Below are 21,668 nucleotides of genomic sequence, written 5' to 3' on the forward strand. Positions count from 1 at the left end.
CACATCCGGTGAGCATCACAGCCGGTGTAGTACAACTCGATCTTAGTCCTGTATTGGCGCTTTGTCTGTTTGATGGTTCATCGGAGGGCATAGTGGGATTTCTTATAAGCTTCCGGGTTAGAGTTCCGCTCCATGAAAGCGGCAGCTCTAGCCCTTAGCTCAGTGCGGATGCTGCCTGTAATCCATGGCTTCTGGTATGTACGTATACGGTCACTGTGGGGACGACATCATCGATGCTGTCACGGTTGTTATAAGGAGCGGACCAAGATGCAGCGTTTTCGTAGTTCCACATATTTATTAAAAGTGAAACTGAATGCAATACACTAATAACTTGAAAACAACAAACCGTGACGCAGCGAGGACAACACACTACTCAAAAGACAATAGCCCACAAACAACAATGAGAAAAACCCCTACTTAAATATAATCTCTAATCAGAGGCATTGAGGATCAGTTATTTTCCCTCTGGTTACACATTTAACATGCTGATAGAAATTTGGTAAACCTGACTTAAGTTTCCCTGCATTAAATTCCCCGGCTACTAGGAGCGCCGCCTCCGGGTGAGCGTTTTCTTGTTTGCTTATGGCAGAATACAGCTCATTCAATGCTGTCTTAGTGCCAGCCTCTGACTGTGGTGGTATGTAAACAGCTACAAAGAATATAGATGGCCTTGCCGAAGTCCCCAACCCTAATTTCCTTACATTTTGTCACCAGAGTCCTACTTTCTGTGGCACAGTCAAAATGCTTTCTATAGAATAAACTTCAGTCAGGATAGGCAACCGAAATTCATTGAAGTATGTGTTATATTAAGCAGAGGGAGTAAAATGTAGACAAGCAACAAAACATTTCAGAAGTACTAGTCAAATAAGACATGGGCGAGATGACGAATTTTGGCAAAGAGTTTTATAGACAATTAAACTTAAAACAAATAGCCAAACCGAAAACTGCAGACATTACTTGTGCCTCCCGCGCGATCAAACCGCCACACAAAAAAAAATAGGAAATGCAGCCTAACATGATCATTGACAGCTGCCTTGAAGGACACAAATAAAACATGCTTTCTGCTACTAAGATCAGTGAAATGTGGGCTGACAATGGAGTGAAGAGCAGCAATCTCAACAAGCAAGCAAGTCGCAACAATGAAAAATTGAGTGTGTGCGTGTCCACGTGAAGGGGCGAATTCTGGCGGCGGCGGCGGGAGACTTTCAGCACAACAACGGCGGAGGCGTACCGACGAGCCGGCTGGGCGTAAAAACCTGACGATACGGCTGAGGACTGACGTGGGATGGGCGCCTTCCGAGCCAACCGTGGTAAGAAACCTCTCGAGCCAGCTAGGGCGTGACAGCCAGGCGCGCTGGCTTACATCCCCGGTTCCATCGGTGGCGGGCCCCACGACGTCACCACCAACCGGAAAGCAAGCACTCCCCGATGCTTTGTTTGGTGGCTTCAACATTCTGTAAGGACCGACGCTGGAGATGAGAAGCAGATACGGGGAGTTGAACGTTTAATCGGAACAGACAGGTAACAGGACAGGAACAGCGTCAGCGCACGGGTATACAGTGACATACGAACATGAATGCTGACGCGGGGAACAGACAGACATAGGGGTGAGGTGATTGAGTCCAATAATCGTGATGCGCGTGACGGGTGAAGGCAGGTGTCTGTGATGATGGTGGCTGGAGTGCGTAATGCTGGGGAGCCTGGAGGGAAGAGCGGAAGCAAGCATGACATCCAGAGAAACCGAGATTGAAATAAAGTTTATATTCATGAAATTACTATAGGTGGAATTAAGATGACCCCAAAGGATTTTTTTTTTTAAAGTCCATATTGATACAGAAACATTAAACAATTATTCAATTTTGTTAAGAACAAGTTGATTGACAAAGTCATGAAACATTGGAAGAATTGAATAAAGCACCTTTGGGCTATGATAAAAATGATGCCTGAAGGTAAACCTCCTCTAGAGTGGGAGAGCAGTGGAGAATCACAGAGTTGGCTATATGGGAGATGTAGTTTTATAAATGTATTTATTTTATTTTATTTATTTCACCTTTATTTAACCAGGTAGGTAGGCAAGTTGAGAACAAGTTCTCATTTACAATTGCGACCTGGCCAAGATAAAGCAAAGCAGTTTGACACATACAACAACACAGAGTTACACATGGAGTAAAACAAACATACAGTCAATAATACAGTAGAAAAATAAGTCTATATACAATGTGAGCAAATGAGGTGAGATAAGGGAGGTAAAGGCAAAAAAAGGCCATGGTGGCGAAGTAAATACAATATAGCAAGTAAAACACTGGAATGGTAGATTTGCAGTGGAAGAAAGTGCAAAGTAGAAATAGAAATAATGGGGTGCAAAGGAGCAAAATAAATAAATAAATACAGTAGGGGAAGAGGTAGTTGTTTAGGCTAAATTATAGATGTAAGTAGTAGTAGATAGTTTTATTACGGAGGTCAGTGGGAAGAAAATAGCCTACATGCCTACAGTATGCAATGTAACGGTATAATGTAACACATCCTTTAAAATATCAACACCCACATGGTGACTGTCTCCCAAATGACACCCTATTCCCTTTATAGTGCACTACTTTTGACCAGGGCCCATAGGGTTAGAGCATGTCCTGATGTAGGTTCCTGTTGTGTGTTGAGTCAGTCTGTGGTGGAAGAGATTAAGATAAAGAGATGTTGAAAGGGTGAGACTGTCTCAATGCATGAGAGGAACTAAACCAGGCCAGTCAGATCGTCTAAGAAAGGCAAGTATCTGTGTGTGCAGACTACCAGCTATAATTAGGACTTCTATAGATGTCAGTACTTATGTGTTGAAGAGAGAAAAGCCATCATACCGAGAGTACTAAGTTGGTTTAGGATATATTGTTATTCACCGATTCAAGTGATATATAGAATTGTATTCTCTTTGCACTGTATAGGCCACCTTCACAGTCTATGAGCACATTATTACACCAGTTGAGATACACCGTGTTGAAGAGCTGCTGTTTCTGTCGGCCAAGCGGGACGTCTTTCTATGTGTTCTCAACCTTTGTTGTGTCTCTACTCTCTATCATCCAGGATGGATTAGACTAGAATAGAGTAGAATAGAAAACAGTAGAATAGAGTAGAATAGAGTAGAGTAGAATATAAAACAGTAGAGTAGAACAGAAAACAGTAGAAAACAGTAGAAAACAGTAGAATAGAGTAGAATATAAAACAGTAGAATAGAATAGAAAACAGTAGAATAGAAAACAGTAGAGTAGAATAGAAAACAGTAGAATAGAATAGAAACAGTAGAATAGAGTAGAATAGAAAACAGTAGAGTAGAATAGAATAGCTTTATTTGATTTAAGGTTGATGGTATTGTTTCTATACAGGATGGCTGTTATTGATGCAGTGCTGGATCGTCTGCTAGATGGACTCCTGGCTCTGGGTCGTCTCCTGTCTCCTCTCTGCTCCCTCTTTGTTCTCCTCCAGCTCTCTGCTCTGGTTGTCCTCCTCCTCCTGTCCCTTCGTGTTGTCTGTCTGCTGTGGAGCCATGCTCAGTTCACCAGACGTCTCCGGTGCTTCAGTAAGCCCCCCACACAAAACTGGCTAATGGGACACCTGGGAGAGGTGAGAAAACATACTCTCTGTTTGTGTGTGTGTGTGTGTGTGTGTGTGTGTGTGTGTGTGTGTGTGTGTGTGTGTGTGTGTGTGTGTGTGTGTGTGTGTGTGTGTGTGTGTGTGTGTGTGTGTACAGACTGAATTAATGGAGGGAATTGATAGGACATTAACCCCTACACTACAACCTACATGTTAAGCTGAAATAAATGGACATTGGTTAGTAAATCTGATCCAATATTAATTTAAATGTATGTTGCTCCATGGAAAGGAACTTTTTTTTTGTGAATTCAGTGGATGTTTTAAGTCTCAGTGACCACCATTTTGTATTAGGCTAGTGAAGGCAACAGTGCTTTGTTCACAGGAAAAGGTTATTCCTGTGGTTCAGAAGGGTAAGCTACAGTAAGTGTCCCTTCCACCACAAACACTCAACTAAAGTCTGTCTTTACAACTCCAGTTGTCAACACTGAAAACTAAAGTCTATCTTTACAACTCCAGTTGTCAACACTGAAAACTAAAGTCTGTCTTTACAACTCCAGTTGTCAACACTGAAAACTAAAGTCTGTCTTTACAACTCTAGTCGTCCTGCCCTTTACAGTACAATACATCTCCTTGTAAAGTCTTTATTGGCAACTCATTCCACACCACTATCCCCCAGCCTGTGGTTATAAAGGAGTAGCTTTGTATCAGTCCTGCAGTTGTTTCAACAGTGTTTTTTGTGACACCCGTGACTGGATATTGCACATGGAAGTTTGGTTTCAGAAACAGTACAGCATGAAACATTACCTCCAAATGTCCCAATGCTGGAGGAACATCCCCCCAGCCTCACTAATGTTGCCTTCACTGTAGGCCTTTCTTTGTTTCCCTCATCAAATAGATTTGTTTATCTTAATCTTTCATATATTATAAACAAAATGTCTGTGTGTGTCTGCATGTGCACATGCGTGCGTTTCTCTACCTACGTGTGTGGTGTGTGTGTGTGTGTAGATGCGGAGCACGGAGGAGGGTCTGCAGGCGGTGGATCAGATGGTAAGAACCTACAGCCACTCCTGCTCCTGGTTCCTGGGCCCCTTCTACTCCCTGGTACGACTCTTCCACCCTGACTACATCAAGCCTCTGCTGCTGGCACCAGGTACATCAAGTCTTTCACTCCTGGGTCCTGTTCATTAGGGCACCAAACTGAAGAAAACCAACTGAAACCAGGAGGGACTAACTGGAATTGTCCAATAAGAAGTGCTCATTTTCATTTCCCATTGCTAACTGTTTCAAAACGTTTTTAGTTGTGTGCCCTAATGAACAGTGTGCCCTGTATAGAGAATACCCCTTCATTTAGTCCATGAACCAGAGGGCCACATTTCACATATTTGTCCACTTTGGGGTGGCAAAGTCTAACAACGGATTTTCAGTAAGGTCCATGTCTGTGGGTAATATTTCGATATGAATAACACTGATCAGAGGTAGCTAAATGTAGCTATCACTACATTAAATGTTATGAGCTCTTATGCAGTTAGTTAGGGGTCATAGACCGAGGGAATCTAGTTTTGTATTGTCAGGGAACAATCTTCTCATACTAACTCAGTTGATATATTATTAACTTCATGATACAACACTATTTAAGGTATGAAACAGTTGGGATTGGTAATGACATGTCTATGGGGCCACCTTGGGGCTTCAAATGTCATACACACATTCATTTGGTGGTGCATGGAGACAGAATGGGCAGTGTAGGGGTGTGTTCTGCTACCACGTGACAAAGGTGTAAAGTACTTAAGTAAAAATACTTTCAAGTACTACTTAAGTAGTTTTTTTGTGGTATCTTACAGATCACACCTTTCATGTTAGCATGCTGGGTATTAATATACAACAGAATATTGTGGCAACTATAAAAACAACATGGTACCAGATCTGGATCTCTTCAACTTATTTCCATGACCAACTTCCCTAAAACAAATATGTTGTTCTGCTATTTGAAACACTGTTATTTCAATGGTGAATCAGTCGATGTAAATCATTAGATACAACAGCCAAACATTGACCAATCCCATGGTTTTTAACATAACATCCATCCAATAGGAGTATCCATTGCTGTTTGATACAGTCATTTTCAACGAGCATGTGAACATTCCAACTTCTCTTCAACATTCTTTAATCAGCCTTCAAACATTTTAGACTCATATTCACCAAGATATATAAATGTGTGAAAAACATTTTTTTTTGGAGAGGTTATATATTAATTTGATCAGGGAATTGTGGAGAACAATTGAATACCATCAAAGCTTTGACACCCTAAAGTGGATACATTTTTACACTGGCCCATAGTCTGTCGTAGCCGCGACAAGATGTTTTGAGTAGTGGGGTGCTGATCGCTCCCATACACACACACGTCCTGCTCACCCAAGCTCCCATTAGGTCTTCAGACATGACTGCCTACAAAAACACACTGATGGGATACACAAACAGGACAAGCTACATTCCTTGCCAAATCATGACAGCCTTATCACAAATTCAAAATGTACTGATTTGATTATAGGAGGGAAATATGGGTTCTAATCACGAGTTTTGGAATAACAGATGCATCTCGTCTATTTTAGGCTTTTTTATGAACTGGTAGTGTGTCATTTAGAATAGGTTATAACCCCCCTAACTGCTTGTGTGTCATTTAGAATAGGTTATAACCCCCCTAACTGCTCGTGTGTCATTTAGAATAGGTTATAACCCCCCTAACTGCTCGTGTGTCATTTAGAATAGGTTATAACCCCCCTAACTGCTTGTGTGTCATTTAGAATAGGTTATAACCCCCCTAACTGCTCGTGTGTCATTTAGAATAGGTTATAACCCCCCTAACTGCTCGTGTGTCATTTAGAATAGGTTATAACCCCCCTAACTGCTCGTGTGTCATTTAGAACAGGTTATAACCCCCCTAACTGTTAGTGTGTCATTTAGAATAGGTTATAACCACCCTAATGGCCAATGTGTCATTTAGAAAAGGTTATTACTCCCCTAACTGCTGGTATGTCATTTAGAACAGGTTATAACCCCCCTAACTGCTAGCGTGTCATTTAGAACAGGTCTCACTCACCACCCTCTGCACCCATATTTCCTGTTGCCATGCTCTCTGCTTTTCTCCTTAGCCAGTAGACCTACAGTGACTCTTTTTCTGAATCTCTTTCACCATTTGTCCATCCTTGCAGCTTCCATCACAGTCAAAGATGAGCTGTTCTATGGGTTCCTGAGACCATGGCTGGGTAAGTACAAAACATGAACACCTTTCTTTTACTTTCCACAGGACTATACAATACACTCTGAAATCAAATCCTCTCTCACAGTCACAGTAATATTTCCTATACCATATACAGTACTTTCAGATCCTCTGTCCTAGTGACAGTTACAGTAATATTTCCTATACCATATACAGTACTTTCAGATCCTCTGTCCTAGTGACAGTTACAGTAATATTTCCTATACCATATACAGTATTAAAGGATCCTCTATCCTAATCAAAGTTCCAATAATATTTCCTATACTATATACAGTACTTTCAGATTCTCTATCCTGGTCACAGTTACAGTAATATTCTCATACAGGACAGAGTCTTCTCCTGAGTAACGGAGAGGACTGGTCTCGTCGTAGACGTCTACTCACTCCTGCATTCCACTTCGACATCCTCAAGAACTATGTGAAGATCTTCAACCACTCCTCCAACATCATGCATGTGAGTCTATGGAGCAACAGCAGCCATTACGTGGGTTCAACCACTCCTCCGACATCATGCATGTGAGTCTATGGAGTAACAGCAGCCATTACGTGGGTTCAACCACTCCTCCGACATCATGCATGTGAGTCTATGGAGTAACAGCAGCCATTACGTGGGTTCAACCACTCCTCCGACATCATGCATGTGAGTCTATGGAGCAACAGCAGCCATTACGTGGGTTCAACCACTCCTCCGACATCATGCATGTGAGTCTATGGAGCAACAGCAGCCATTACGTGGGTTAAACCACTCCTCCGACATCATGCATGTGAGTCTATGGAGCAACAGCAGCCATTACGTGGGTTCAACCACTCCTCCGACATCATGCATGTGAGTCTATGGAGCAACAGCAGCCATTACGTGGGTTCAACCACTCCTCCGACATCATGCATGTGAGTCTATGGAGCAACAGCAGCCATTACGTGGGTTAATTTAAGTAGCAATCAAGCAGTCAACTCATTTGGCCCATAACATTAAATATGTTAGAGAAACAAGTAGTATAGTTTACAAGTTCTTTTTTTTGCAGCAGCAGCTTCTCTGTTTTTAAACTGCCCTCTGTAAGTATTGTGATAGTGAAGCATTTTTACTTATTTTGCCTGTATACTTGAAAACTTTGGATCCATATCAGGTGAAGCGTTTAGAAATTACATCAGTTTTTGTACATAGTCCTCCCATTTTAGGGGAGCAAACTAGTAAAAAGTGAAGTATTTGGTCCCGTATTCATAGTACGCAACGACTACATCAAGCTTGTGACTCTAAATATTTGTTGGATGCATTTGCTTTTTGTTTTGGTTGTGTTTCAGATTATTTTGTACCCAATAGACATGAATGGTAAATAATATATTGTGTAATTTTGTGGTCACTTTTGTTGTAAATAAGAATAGAACATGTTTCTAAACACTTCTATATGAATGTGGATGCTCCCATGATGATGGATAATCCTGAATGAATCGTGAATAATGATGAGTGAGAAAGTTCTGTAACTTTCTCACTCAATCATACCCCCCAAGAAATGCTAACCTCCCCTGTTATTGTAATGGTGAGAGGTTAGCATGTCTTGGAGGTATGATATAAAATGCTAACCCCTCCCTGTTATTGTAATGGTGAGAGGTTAGCATTTCTTGGAGGTATGATATAAAATGCTAACCTCCCCTGTTATTGTAATGGTGAGAGGTTAGCATGTCTTGGGGGTATGATATAAAAATCTAACCTCCCCTGTTATTGTAATAGGGAGAGGTTAGCATGTCTTGGAGGTATGATATAAAATGCTAACCTCCCCTGTTATTGTAATGGTGAGAGGTTAGCATGTCTTGGAGGTATGATATAAAATGCTAACCTCCCTTGTTATTGTAATTGAGAGGTTAGCATGTCTTGGGGGTATGATATAAAATGCTAACCTCCCCTGTTATTGTAATGGTGAGAGGTTAGCATGTCTTGGAGGTATGATATAAAATGCTAACCTCCCCTGTTATTGTAATGGTGAGAGGTTAGCATGTCTTGGGGGTATCAAATCACATAGGCCAAATACAACAGGTGTAGACCTTCCTGTGAAATGTTTACTTACAAGCCCTTAACCAACAATGCTGATAAGAAAATAGAGTTAAGAAAATATTTACTAAATAAACTAAAGTTTAAACAAGAAAAAATAAACAAGAAAAAGTTACACAATAAAATAACAATAATGAGGCTATATACAGGGGATACCGGAACAGAGCCAATCTGCGGTGGCACAGGTTGATACAAGTAGGTAGGGGTAAAGTGACTATGCATAGATAATGAAAAGCGAGTAGCTGCAGTGTAAAAACAAAGGGGGGTGGGGTGTCAATGTAAATAGTCCGGGAGGCAATTTGATTAATTGTTCAGGAGTCTTATCGATTGAGGGTAGAAGATGTTAAGGAGCCTTTTGGACCTAGACATGGTGCTCCGGTACCGCTTGCCGTGTGGTAGCAGACAGAACAGTCTATGACTTGGGTGACTGGAGTCTTTGAAAATGTTTAGGGCCTTCCTCTGACACAACGTGGTTTATAGGTCCTGGATGGCAGGAAGCTTGGCCCCAGTGATGTACTGGTCCGTACGCACTACCCTCTGTAGCGCCTTATGGTCCGATCCCGAGCAGTTTCCATACCAGGCGGTGATGCAACCGGTCAGGATGCTCTCAATGGTGCAGCTGTAGAACTTTTTGAGGATCCGGGGACCCATGCCAGATCTTTTCAGTCTCCTGAGGGGGAATAGGTTTTGTTGTGCCCTCTTCACGACTGTCTTGGTGTGTTTGGACCATTCTAGTTTGTTGGTGATGTGGACATCAAGGAACTTGAAACTCTCGACCTGCTCCACTGCAGCCCCATTGATGTGAATGGTGGCGTATTCGGTCCTCCTTTTCCTGTAGTCCACAATCATCTCCTTTGTCTTGATCACGTTGAGGGAGAGGTTGTTGTCCTGGCACCACACTGCCAGGTCTCTGACCTCCTCCCTATAAGCTGCCTCATCATTGTCGGTGATCAGGCCTACCACTGTTGTGTCATCTGCAAATTTAATGATGGTGTTGGAGTCATGCTTGGCCACACAGTCATGGGTGAACAGGGAGTACAGGAGGGGACTAAGCACGCACACCTAAGGGGCCCCTGTGTTGAGGATCAGCGTGGTGGATGTGTCTTACCAACTGCGGTGGCGGCCTGTCAGGAAGTCCAGGATCCAGTTGCAGAGGGAGGTGTTTAGTCCCAGGGTCCTTAGCTTAGTGATGAGCTTTGTGGGCACTATGGTGTTCTGTTTGTCCAGGTGTGAAAGGGCAGTGTGGAGTGCCATTGAGATTGCATCATATGTGGATATGTTGGGGGCGGTATGCGAATTAGAGTGGGTCTAGGGTTTCTGGGATGATGGTGTTGATGTGAGCCATGACCAGCCTTTCAAAGCACTATCATTGCTACCAACGTGAGTGCTACGGGGCGGAAGTCATTTAGGCAGATTACCTTCGCTTTCTTGGGCACAGGGACTATAGCATAGGGACTATGGGTATGATATTTGTACATCTGTAACTTTCTCACTCATCAATATTCATGATTCATTCAGGATAATATGCTGGGTGGTTTGAGCCCTGAATTCTGATTGGCTAAAAGCCATGGTATAATCAGACCGTACACCACAGGTATGTCAAAACATTTAGCATTACTGCTCTAATTACGTTGGTAACCAGTTTATAAGAATATACCATGTTTCTAAACACTTCTACATGAATGTGGATGCTACCATGATGATTATTTATTAAGCAATTAGGCACCTCGGTGGTTTTTGATATATGGCCAATATACCACAGCTAAGGGCTGTGTCCAGGCACTCCGCGTTGCGTTGTAGTTAAGAACAGCCCTTAGCTGTGGTATATTGACCGTATACGACACCTCTTCAGGCCTTATTGCTTAATTATCCATCATTATGGTAGCATCCACATTCATGTAGAAGTGTTTAGAAACATGTTCTATTCTTATTTACAATAAAAGTGACTCCAAAATGACACAATACATTATTTACCATTCATTTCTATTGGACACAAAATGATCTGAAACACAACCAAGTCATAAGCACATTGCGTGTTCTGAATATGGGACCAAATACTAAAATTGTTACTGCTTTAATACCTTTTCTCTCCTTAACATGGAGGAACTATGTACAAAACTGCTGTAATTTATAAATGGTTCATCCAATGCGGTGAAGTAGGCAACAAAAATTTCTCCCATAGAGTTAGTTGGAGGACTCATCATGGACATAACCCGTTTTAGCATGTACATTGCCATTGAGGGATTCCACCATTTTAAAGAAGTGAACTTGGTGGGGATTCCTATAGGTTCTAAGTGATCAGCCAAATATCAGAGCATTGTCGCCTGGTTGCATTGTTTGTAAATGGCTTTAAGCTATATCACTGCCATCTAGTGGCCACAATAAATGAATGACAAAAGATATGATTCAGGACTCCAACACTGCAGGTTGCTGTAAATCACCAATATTAGCTTTATGCTTTTTAAAAACACTAAGAAAAAAGAAAATAGACTACTTCAAAATGGAGATAGCACGTGCAGCGTCACTGAGGCTGTCACTGACACCTTAATGGGACAGATACAGCGATGACTCCTCTAACTAACTCTATGGTCTCTCCCCTGTTGGTTGGCGTCAGTCTAAGTGGCGCCACCTGGTGGCCGAGGGAGAGAGCCGCCAGGACATGTTCAGTCACATCAGCCTGATGACTCTGGACAGTCTGCTCAGATGTACCTTCAGCTACAACAGCAACTGCCAGGAGTGAGTAGTCTATGTTTAATATGACTGATACAGAAGCAGTGAGTAGTCTATGTTTAATATGACTGATACAGAAGCAGTGAGTAGTCTATGTTTAATATGACTGATACAGAAGCAGTGAGTAGTCTATGTTTAATATGACTGATACAGAAGCAGTGAGTAGTCTATGTTTAATATGACTGATACAGAAGCAGTGAGTAGTCTGTTTAATATGACTGATACAGAAGCAGTGAGTAACCTTCTACCTCTGTTACTGACTGAGACAAGAGTCCAGTAACCTTCTACCTCTTTTACTGACTGAGACAAGAGCCCAGTAACCTTCTACCTCTGTTACTGACTGAGACAAGATCCCAGTAACCTTCTACCTCTGTTACTGACTGAGACAAGAGCCCAGTAACCTTCTACCTCTGTTACTGACTGAGACAAGAGCCCAGTAACCTTCTACCTCTGTTACTGACTGAGACAAGAGCCCAGTAACCTTCTACCTCTGTTACTGACTGAGACAAGAGCCCAGTAACCTTCTACCTCTGTTACTGACTGAGACAAGAGTCCAGTAACCTTCTACCTCTGTTACTGACTGAGACAAGATCCCAGTAACCTTCTACCTCTGTTACTGACTGAGACAAGAGCCCAGTAACCTTCTACCTCTGTTACTGACTGAGACAAGAGCCCAGTAACCTTCTACCTCTGTTACTGAGACAAGAGCCCAGTAACCTTCTACCTCTGATACTGACTGAGACAAGATCCCAGTAACCGTCTACCTCTGTTACTGACTGAGACAAGAGCCCAGTAAACTTCTACCTCTGTTACTGACTGAGACAAGAGCCCAGTAACCTTCTACCTCTGATACTGACTGAGACAAGATCCCAGTAACCTTCTACCTCTGTTACTGACTGAGACAAGAGCCCAGTAACCTTCTACCTCTGTTACTGACTGAGACAAGAGCCCAGTAACCTTCTACCTCTGTTACTGACTGAGACAAGAGTCCAGTAACCTTCTACCTCTGTTACTGACTGAGACAAGAGCCCAGTAACCTTCTACCTCTGATACTGACTGAGACAAGATCCCAGTAACCTTCTACCTCTGTTACTGACTGAGACAAGAGCCCAGTAACCTTCTACCTCTGTTACTGACTGAGACAAGAGCCCAGTAACCTTCTACCTCTGATACTGACTGAGACAAGATCCCAGTAACCGTCTACCTCTGTTACTGACTGAGACAAGAGCCCAGTAACCTTCTACCTCTGTTACTAACTGAGACAAGAGCACAGTAACCTTCTACCTCTGTTACTGACTGAGACAAGATCCCAGTAACCTTCTACCTCTGTTACTGACTGAGACAAGAGCCCAGTAACCTTCTACCTCTGTTACTGACTGAGACAACAGCCCAGTAACCTTCTACCTCTGTTACTGACTGAGACAAGATCCCAGTAACCTTCTACCTCTGTTACTGACTGAGACAAGAGTCCAGTAACCTTCTACCTCTGTTACTAACTGAGACAAGAGCCCAGTAACCTTCTACCTCTGTTACTGACTGAGACAAGAGCCCAGTAACCTTCTACCTCTGTTACTGACTGAGACAAGAGCCCAGTAACCTTCTACCTCTGTTACTGACTGAGACAAGAGTCCAGTAACCTTCTACCTCTGTTACTGACTGAGACAAGAGCCCAGTAACCTTCTACCTCTGTTACTGACTGAGACAAGAGCCCAGTAACCTTCTACCTCTGTTACTGACTGAGACAAGAGCCCAGTAACCTTCTACCTCTGTTACTGACTGAGACAAGAGCCCAGTAACCTTCTACCTCTGTTACTGACTGAGACAAGAGCCCAGTAACCTTCTACCTCTGTTACTGACTGAGACAAGAGCCCAGTAACCTTCTACCTCTGTTACTAACTGAGACAAGAGCCCAGTAACCTTCTACCTCTGTTACTGACTGAGACAAGAGCCCAGTAACCTTCTACCTCTGTTACTGACTGAGACAAGAGCCCAGTAACCTTCTACCTCTGTTACTGACTGAGACAAGAGTCCAGTAACCTTCTACCTCTGTTACTGACTGAGACAAGAGCCCAGTAACCTTCTACCTCTGTTACTGACTGAGACAAGAGCCCAGTAACCTTCTACCTCTGTTACTGAGACAAGAGCCCAGTAACCTTCTACCTCTGATACTGACTGAGACAAGAGCCCAGTAACCTTCTACCTCTGTTACTGACTGAGACAAGAGCCCAGTAACCTTCTACCTCTGTTACTGACTGAGACAAGAGCCCATGTCACTCCACTTCTATTCTATAAGATCAGAGTTGCCATACAGGCTGTAATATAAGGCTATCATATACGTGATATTTACTGTACTGTGGAAGGACGACCTCAATTGACCTCAAGGACACATTATTTCAATGTGTTGTGTGTTGTATGTTGCAGCATTTTGGCCAGTCTCTCTTAGCAGGGAACGTTAATGTGTTTCATCTATTGTTTTATACAGCTCATCCTCAAATACAACTGTTTAGTACAGCAGATCACCTCTTTCACTCTCCTCTACCCTCCTCCTCTATCTAACTCTGTCTCCATACTCTCCTCTACCCTCCTCCTCTATCTAACTCTGTCTCCATACTCTCCTCTACCCTCCTCCTCTATCTAACTCTGTCTCCATACTCTCCTCTACCCTCCTCCTCTATCTAACTCTGTCTCCATACTCCCCTCTACCCTCCTCCTCTATCTAACTCTGTCTCCATACTCTCCTCTACCCTCCTCCTCTATCTAACTCTGTCTCCATACTCTCCTCTACCACCCTCCTCTATCTAACTCTGTCTCCATACTCCCCTCTACCCTCCTCCTCTATCTAACTCTGTCTCCATACTCCCCTCTACCCTCCTCCTCTATCTAACTCTGTCTCCATACTCTCCTCTACCCTCCTCCTCTATCTAACTCTGTCTCCATACTCCCCTCTACCCTCCTCCTCTATCTAACTCTGTCTCCATACTCTCCTCTACCCTCCTCCTCTATCTAACTCTGTCTCCATACTCCCCTCTACCCTCCTCCTCTATCTAACTCTGTCTCCATACTCTCCTCTACCCTCCTCCTCTATCTAACTCTGTCTCCATACTCCCCTCTACCCTCCTCCTCTATCTAACTCTGTCTCCATACTCTCCTCTACCCTCCTCCTCTATCTAACTCTGTCTCCATACTCTCCTCTACCCTCCTCCTCTATCTAACTCTGTCTCCATACTCTCCTCTACCCTCCTCCTCTATCTAACTCTGTCTCCATACTCTCCTCTACCCTCCTCCTCTATCTAACTCTGTCTCCATACTCCCCTCTACCCTCCTCCTCTATCTAACTCTGTCTCCATACTCTCCTCTACCCTCCTCCTCTATCTAACTCTGTCTCCATACTCCCCTCTACCCTCCTCCTCTATCTAACTCTGTCTCCATACTCTCCTCTACCCTCCTCCTCTATCTAACTCTGTCTCCATACTCTCCTCTACCCTCCTCCTCTATCTAACTCTGTCTCCATACTCTCCTCTACCCTCCTCCTCTATCTAACTCTGTCTCCATACTCTCCTCTACCCTCCTCCTCTATCTAACTCTGTCTCCATACTCTCCTCTACCCTCCTCCTCTATCTAACTCTGTCTCCATACTCTCCTCTACCCTCCTCCTCTATCTAACTCTGTCTCCATACTCTCCTCTACCCTCCTCCTCTATCTAACTCTGTCTCCATACTCTCCTCTACCCTCCTCCTCTATCTAACTCTGTCTCCATACTCCCCTCTACCCTCCTCCTCTAACTCTAATGTCTGATGGCTCCTTTCCTTTCGTCCAGGAGTTCCAGTGAGTACATAGCAGCCATTTTTGAGCTGAGCACCTTGGTCATAGAGCGGAGAGGACGTATCCTGCACCACTGGGACTGGCTGTACTGGAGGTCCCCAGAGGGACAGCGCTTCAAACAGGCCTGCAATGTAGTACACAGGTAGGAATTGGCTGAAGATTTCCCTGAAATTCCAAGTTTTTCCTGAAATTCCTTTTGGAAGATACCTGGAAGCTGTAAATCCAAGATTCCCCCAAACAGTATTTCTGGAATACTTGGGAATTTTCAGAAAGTAACTCAAATTCTACAACCCTATACACAGGTTCACCAGGACTGTTGTCCAGGAGCGCAGAGCACAGCTTCTCCACCAGGGGGAGCCAGAGAGCCACACTGACACCACAGGAGGGGAGGAGAAGAGGAAAAGAGTAGCAGACTTCATTGATTTGTTACTGCTGTCAAAGGATGAGGAGGGCCATGGTCTCACAGATGAGGAGATAAAAGCAGAGGCAGACACTTTCATGTTTGGAGGTGATCTTCGAGTGTTTAGATCCACCCTATCCTTTACTACATTTACCCTGGCAGTATATCCTATCATAAACTACTGTATATACCCTGGCAGTATATCCTATCATAAACTACTGTATATACCCTGGCAGTATATCCTATCATAAACTACTGTATTTACCCTGGCAGTATATCCTATCATAAACTACTGTATATACCCTGGCAGTATATCCTATCATAAACTACTGTATTTACCCTGGCAGTATATCCTATCATAAACTACTGTATATACCCTGGCAGTATATCCTATCATAAACTACTGTATTTACCCTGGCAGTATATCCTGTCATAAACTACTGTATTTACCCTGGCAGTATATCCTATCATAAACTACTGTATTTACCCTGGCAGTATATCCTATCATAAACTACTGTATTTACCCTGGCAGTATATCCTGTCATAAACTACTGTATTTACCCTGGCAGTATATCCTATCATAAACTACTGTATTTACCCTGGCAGTATATCCTGTCATAAACTACTGTATTTACCCTGGCAGTATATCCTATCATAAACTACTGTATTTCACTGGCAGTATATCCTACCATAAACTACTGTATTTACCCTGGCAGTATATCCTACCATAAACTACTGTATTTACCCTGGCAGTATATCCTGTCATAAACTACTGTATTTACCCTGGCAGTATATCCCATCATAAACTACTGTATTTACCCTGGCAGTATATCCCATCATAAACTACTGTATTTACACTGGCAGTATATCCTACCATAAACTACTGTATTTACCCTGGCAGTATATCCTGTCATAAACTACTGTATTTACCCTGGCAGTATATCCCATAATAAACTACTGTATTTACCCTGGCAGTATATCCTATCATAAACTACTGTATTTACCCTGGCAGTATATCCTATCATAAACTACTGTATTTACCCTGGCAGTATATCCTACCATAAACTACTGTATATACCCTGGCAGTATATCCTATCATAAACTACTGTATATACCCTGGCAGTATATCCCATCATAAACTACTGTATTTACCCTGGCAGTATATCCCATCACAAACTACTGTATTTCCCCTTGCAGTATATCCTATCATAAACTACTGTATTTACCCTGGCAGTATATCCTACCATAAACTACTGTATTTACCCTGGCAGTATATCCTACCATGAACTACTGTATTTACCCTGGCAGTATATCCTATCATAAACTACTGTATTTACCCTGGCAGTATATCCTACCAAAAACTACTGCATATACCCTGGCAGTATATCCTACAATAAACTACTGTATATACCCTGGCAGTATATCCTACCATAAACTGCTGTATATACCCTGGCAGTATATCCCATCATAAACTACTGTATTTACCCTGGCAGTATATCCTACCATAAACTACTGTATATACCCTGGCAGTATATCCTACCATAAACTACTGTATATACCCTGGCAGTATATCCCATCATAAACTCCTGTATTCACACTGGCACTATATCCTACCATAAACTACTGTATTTACCCTGGCAGTATATCCTACCATGAACTACTGTATTTACCCTGGCAGTATATCCTATCATAAACCACTTTGTTTGATACTTTATTCTCTCTCAGGTCATGACACCACGGCCAGCGGGATCAGCTGGGTTCTGTATAACCTGTCTCAGCATCAGGACTACCAGGACCGCTGTAGAGCCGAGGTCAACGACCTGCTACAAGACCGAGAGACAGAGGACTTAGACTGGTCAGCACCTTCGTCCGTCTGTCTGTCTGTCAGTCTGTCTGCTTGCCTGTGTGTCTTTGTTTCTGTCAGGGGGACGGGTCATACCACAGGGTGAGGGGAGGGGGACGGGTCATAGCACAGGGTGAGGGGAGGTGGACGGGTCATAGCACAGGGTGAGGGGAGGTGGACGGGTCATACCACAGGGTGAGGGGAGGTGGACGGGTCATACCACAGGGTGAGGGCAGGGGGACGGGTCATACCACAGGGTGAGGGGAGGGGGACGGGTCATACCACAGGGTGAGGGGAGGGGGACGGGTCATACCACAGGGTGAGGGGAGGGGGACGGGTCATACCACAGGGTGAGGTCAGGGGGACGGGTCATACCACAGGGTGAGGGGAGGGGGACGGGTCATACCACAGGGTGAGGGGAGGGGGACGGGTCATACCACAGGGTGAGGGGAGGGGGACGGGTCATACCACAGGGTGAGGGGAGGGGGACGGGTCATACCACAGGGTGAGGGGAGGGGGACGGGTCATACCACAGGCTTTTCTCAAATAGGTCACATTTGTAATAATGTAAAGTTCCATCCTCTCTTCATCTCAAAAAGGCAGGAATGTGTTCTCATCGGTCTAGTTCTTTCCAGAGATGATACAAGGAGAAGATACCACTTCAATAAGAGGAGTCTGGGATCTCTGTAGGCCAAGACTCCCAAAACAGACCAGTCCTTTCTGTATGTGTGAATGATCCATAAAAGAGTGACTGGTGTGATGTGTTTCTGCAGGGAGGACCTGAGCAGCCTCCCCTTCACCACCATGTGTATCAAAGAGTCTCTGAGACTGCACTCCCCCGTGTCTGCTGTCACCAGACGATACACTAAGGACATCACGGTGCCAGGTGGACGGGTCATACCACAGGGTGAGGGGAGGGGGACGGGTCATACCACAGGGTGAGGGGAGGTGGACGGGTCATACCACAGGGTGAGGGGAGGGGGACGGGTCATACCACAGGGTGAGGGGAAGGGGATGGGTCATACCACAGGGTGAGGGGAGGGGGACGGGCCATACCACAGGGTGAGGGGAGGGGGACGGGTCATACCACAGGGTGAGGGGAGGGGGACGGGTCATACCACAGGGTGAGGGGAGGGGATGGGTCATACCACAGGGTGAGGGGAGGGGGACGGATCATACCACAGGGTGAGGGGAGGGGGACGGGTCATACCACAGGGTGAGGGGAGGTGGACGGGTCATACCACAGGGTGAGGGGAGGGGGACGGGTCATACCACAGGGTGAGGGGAGGGGGACGGTTCATACCACAGGGTGAGGTCAGGGGGACGGGTCATACCACAGGGTGAGGGGAGGGGAACGGGTCATACCACAGGGTGAGGGGAGGGGGACGCGTCATACCACAGGGTGTATTTGGGTATATTTGCATATTTCAATACATTAACATAAAGGGGAGGGACAGGGCTACAACCACCAACAAATTGCTCTGTCTACTCTACCTTCTCTGTCTAGACTGCCTCATGAATTACTGTTGTTGTTACGTTATGTTGCATAATTCAACATATGTGTCAAAAGCAATATACACTCTGATTAGAAATCAACACTCTTGGGTCTAGATTACACCTATCTAAACATGCTTTACTTAAACAATCCGAGTGTTCATTTTCAGAAGTTGCTTTCATTTCAGCGGATCTAATTTGTAAACATTTCAACTATATTAAATTGTAAATTTTTTAAATTCCACCAAAAATCTATTCTCTTTCTTGTGACATACAAATAGGTCACATTTCAAAAGTTTGGACACACCTACTCATTCAAGGGTTTTCTTTATTTTTAAAGTTTTCTACATTGTAGAATAGAGTGAAGACATCAAAACGATGAAATAACAACTTTGGAATCATGTAGTAACCAAAAAATTGTTAAACAAATCAAAATATATTTTATATGAGTTTCTTCAAAGTTGCCACCCTTTGCCTTGATGACAGTTTTGCACACGCTTGGCATTCTCTCAACCAGTTTCATGAGGTAGTCACCTGGAATGCATTTCAATTAACAGGTGTGCCTTGTTAATTTGTGGAATTTGTTTCCTTCTTAATGCGTTTGAGCCAATCAGTTGTGTTGTGACAAGGTAGGGGGGTATATAGAAGATAAGGTAAAAGACCAAGTCCATATTATGGCAAGAACAGCTCAAATAAGCAAAGAGAAAAACCCTGGAATGAGTAGGTGTATCCAAACTTTTGACTGGTACTGTATGTGTGGAGACGGTGCGTTAAATTCCTGATGAAGCTTTAGCGTTCTTATAGACTAAACGGAAAAGCAACGTAAACACAGGAAATAGCTGAAGAAGACAGATCCTCAGGTAGGCGGAGCATGTGCTTTGCTAATACTAATGTCCAATGTCTCTTTCCACCTCAGGTAGCATCTGTCTGGTGAGCATCTATGGGACCCATCACAACCCTGAGATCTGGCCTGACCCAGATGTTAGTACAGTTTACTACATCTACACTCAGGGCTCTGACTAGCTCCTAATATTCTGTCACAGTGACGCTGACAGGCTCACTTTAGTCTGATGGCATTTCACTCTTCTTCTCTCCAGGTCTACAACCCCATGCGCTTTGACCCTGAGAACTCAAAGGACCGTTCATCCCATGCCTTCATACCCTTCTCTTCAGGACCTAGGTATGGATTCTATTTTACATTATCTTTATACACATTATCATCACAGCCCAGGCATAACATAGCCGAATGTTTAGAACCTGTTCCCTGATCCGTTTGTGCTGACATGACAGTACAAACAGATCCGGAGACCAGGCAATGATGATACAGTATTAACCGTCATCGATCATTCTGTGCTATAGGAACTGTATAGGTCAGAAGTTTGCCATGGCGGAGCTGCGTGTGGTGGTGGCGTTGACCTTGAGGAGGTTCCATTTGACCCCTGGGGGGGTGGAGGTGAGGAGGCTACCCCAGCTGGTGCTCAGGGCCGAGGGGGGGCTGTGGCTGACGCTGGAGACCCTGGACACCCCCCAGGACTAACCCCTGACCTCCATGTCTCCTCTATGGATCAGACATAGAGAAACTGTTTAGGATTTTACTGTATAAACATACACTGAGTATACGAAACGTTAAGAACACCTTAAAACTGTAAAATACATAGGCCTAAAGCCGACAAATAAAACAGTGAAATATCCTGATGAAAATGCAGGTTCTCATGAATCTCTCTACTCAGCCTCCCTTTCTATCTGTCTAGACTTGAGCTATGACTCAACGTTATCAGGACAGAGAAACCACATACATGCTCATTGCTCTCTCTCAGATGGACTGTTTCTTGTTGTTTCTCACACGTGTATCAGGTTGTGAACTCTGAAAACAACGTTTCCACTCCGGGAAGGAGAACGGTAAATGACTGTAATACATGCATTAACAGAAATGAATGTAACCAAATTACGGAATGAACGGTACATCTACTATGCCTAATGGTTACATATATAATGGAGAATTGAACAAAACAAACAACCGAAGAGCAAACAATTCACAACAATGAAAGTGCAAGAATTGTCAGGAGACAGCAGGGAGAATATTCTGGAGAGCTGAGAGCATGCATTCTGGAGAGAGACGCCCATATCTTCACCACACACCCCTCGCCTTCTTGTTGCAACGTTTTAAATGAGTCTGGAGACACATTATTTAAACACATTTTAGATGTTTTTCACTGACAGCCACAACTCAATAATCAGCCAGGCGCGCTGCCCAAATTGGAATAGCTATTTAATATTTAAGAACACATTTTTATTTTCAATGACAGCCATCCTAGGAACATTGGGTTAAACTGCCTTGTTCAGGGGCAGAACGACAGATTTTTACCTTGTCAGCTCGGGGATTCGATCTAGCAACTTTTCAGTTACTGGCCAAACGTTCTAACCACTAGGCTACCTGCTGGTTACTGGCCCAACGCTCTAACCACTAGGCTACCTGCTGG

General features: G+C 43.8%; 1 protein-coding gene across 2 annotated transcripts; it reads left to right on the forward strand.

Moving 5' to 3' along the window:
• The first annotated feature begins 2,605 nt into the window (after nucleotides 1–2,605).
• LOC106592262 (cytochrome P450 4F3) lies at nucleotides 2,606–20,905 on the forward strand. 2 transcript variants are annotated; one of them, XM_045687545.1, is made up of 14 exons: nucleotides 2,606–2,759; nucleotides 3,372–3,609; nucleotides 4,585–4,729; nucleotides 6,789–6,842; nucleotides 7,182–7,309; nucleotides 11,514–11,635; nucleotides 15,447–15,593; nucleotides 15,754–15,959; nucleotides 17,577–17,706; nucleotides 18,468–18,580; nucleotides 19,014–19,034; nucleotides 20,105–20,169; nucleotides 20,286–20,368; nucleotides 20,548–20,905. In XM_045687545.1, the coding sequence occupies exons 2-14, from the start codon at nucleotides 3,373–3,375 to the stop codon at nucleotides 20,723–20,725; spliced, it is 1,629 nt and encodes a 542-aa protein (XP_045543501.1). In that variant the 5' UTR covers nucleotides 2,606–2,759; nucleotide 3,372; the 3' UTR covers nucleotides 20,726–20,905. The 2 variants fall into 2 exon arrangements, with proteins under 2 accessions (XP_045543501.1, XP_045543500.1); XM_045687544.1 differs by lacking the exon at nucleotides 19,014–19,034 and having other exon boundaries at nucleotides 18,468–18,601.
• The last annotated feature ends 763 nt before the right edge of the window (nucleotides 20,906–21,668 follow it).

This window comes from Salmo salar, chromosome ssa01 (assembly GCF_905237065.1).
Source record: "Salmo salar chromosome ssa01, Ssal_v3.1, whole genome shotgun sequence".
NCBI classification, from domain to species: Eukaryota; Metazoa; Chordata; class Actinopteri; order Salmoniformes; family Salmonidae; genus Salmo; species Salmo salar.

Coding starts and splice junctions, on each gene's coding strand:
- LOC106592262 (XM_045687544.1), top strand. CDS start 3,373: ATGGCTGTTATTGATGCAGTGCTGGATCGTCTGCTAGATGGACTCCTG. Junction 3,610..4,584: donor TAATGGGACACCTGGGAGAG/GTGAGAAAACAT, acceptor GTGTGTGTGTAG/ATGCGGAGCACGGAGGAGGG. Junction 7,310..11,513: donor ACTCCTCCAACATCATGCAT/GTGAGTCTATGG, acceptor GGTTGGCGTCAG/TCTAAGTGGCGCCACCTGGT.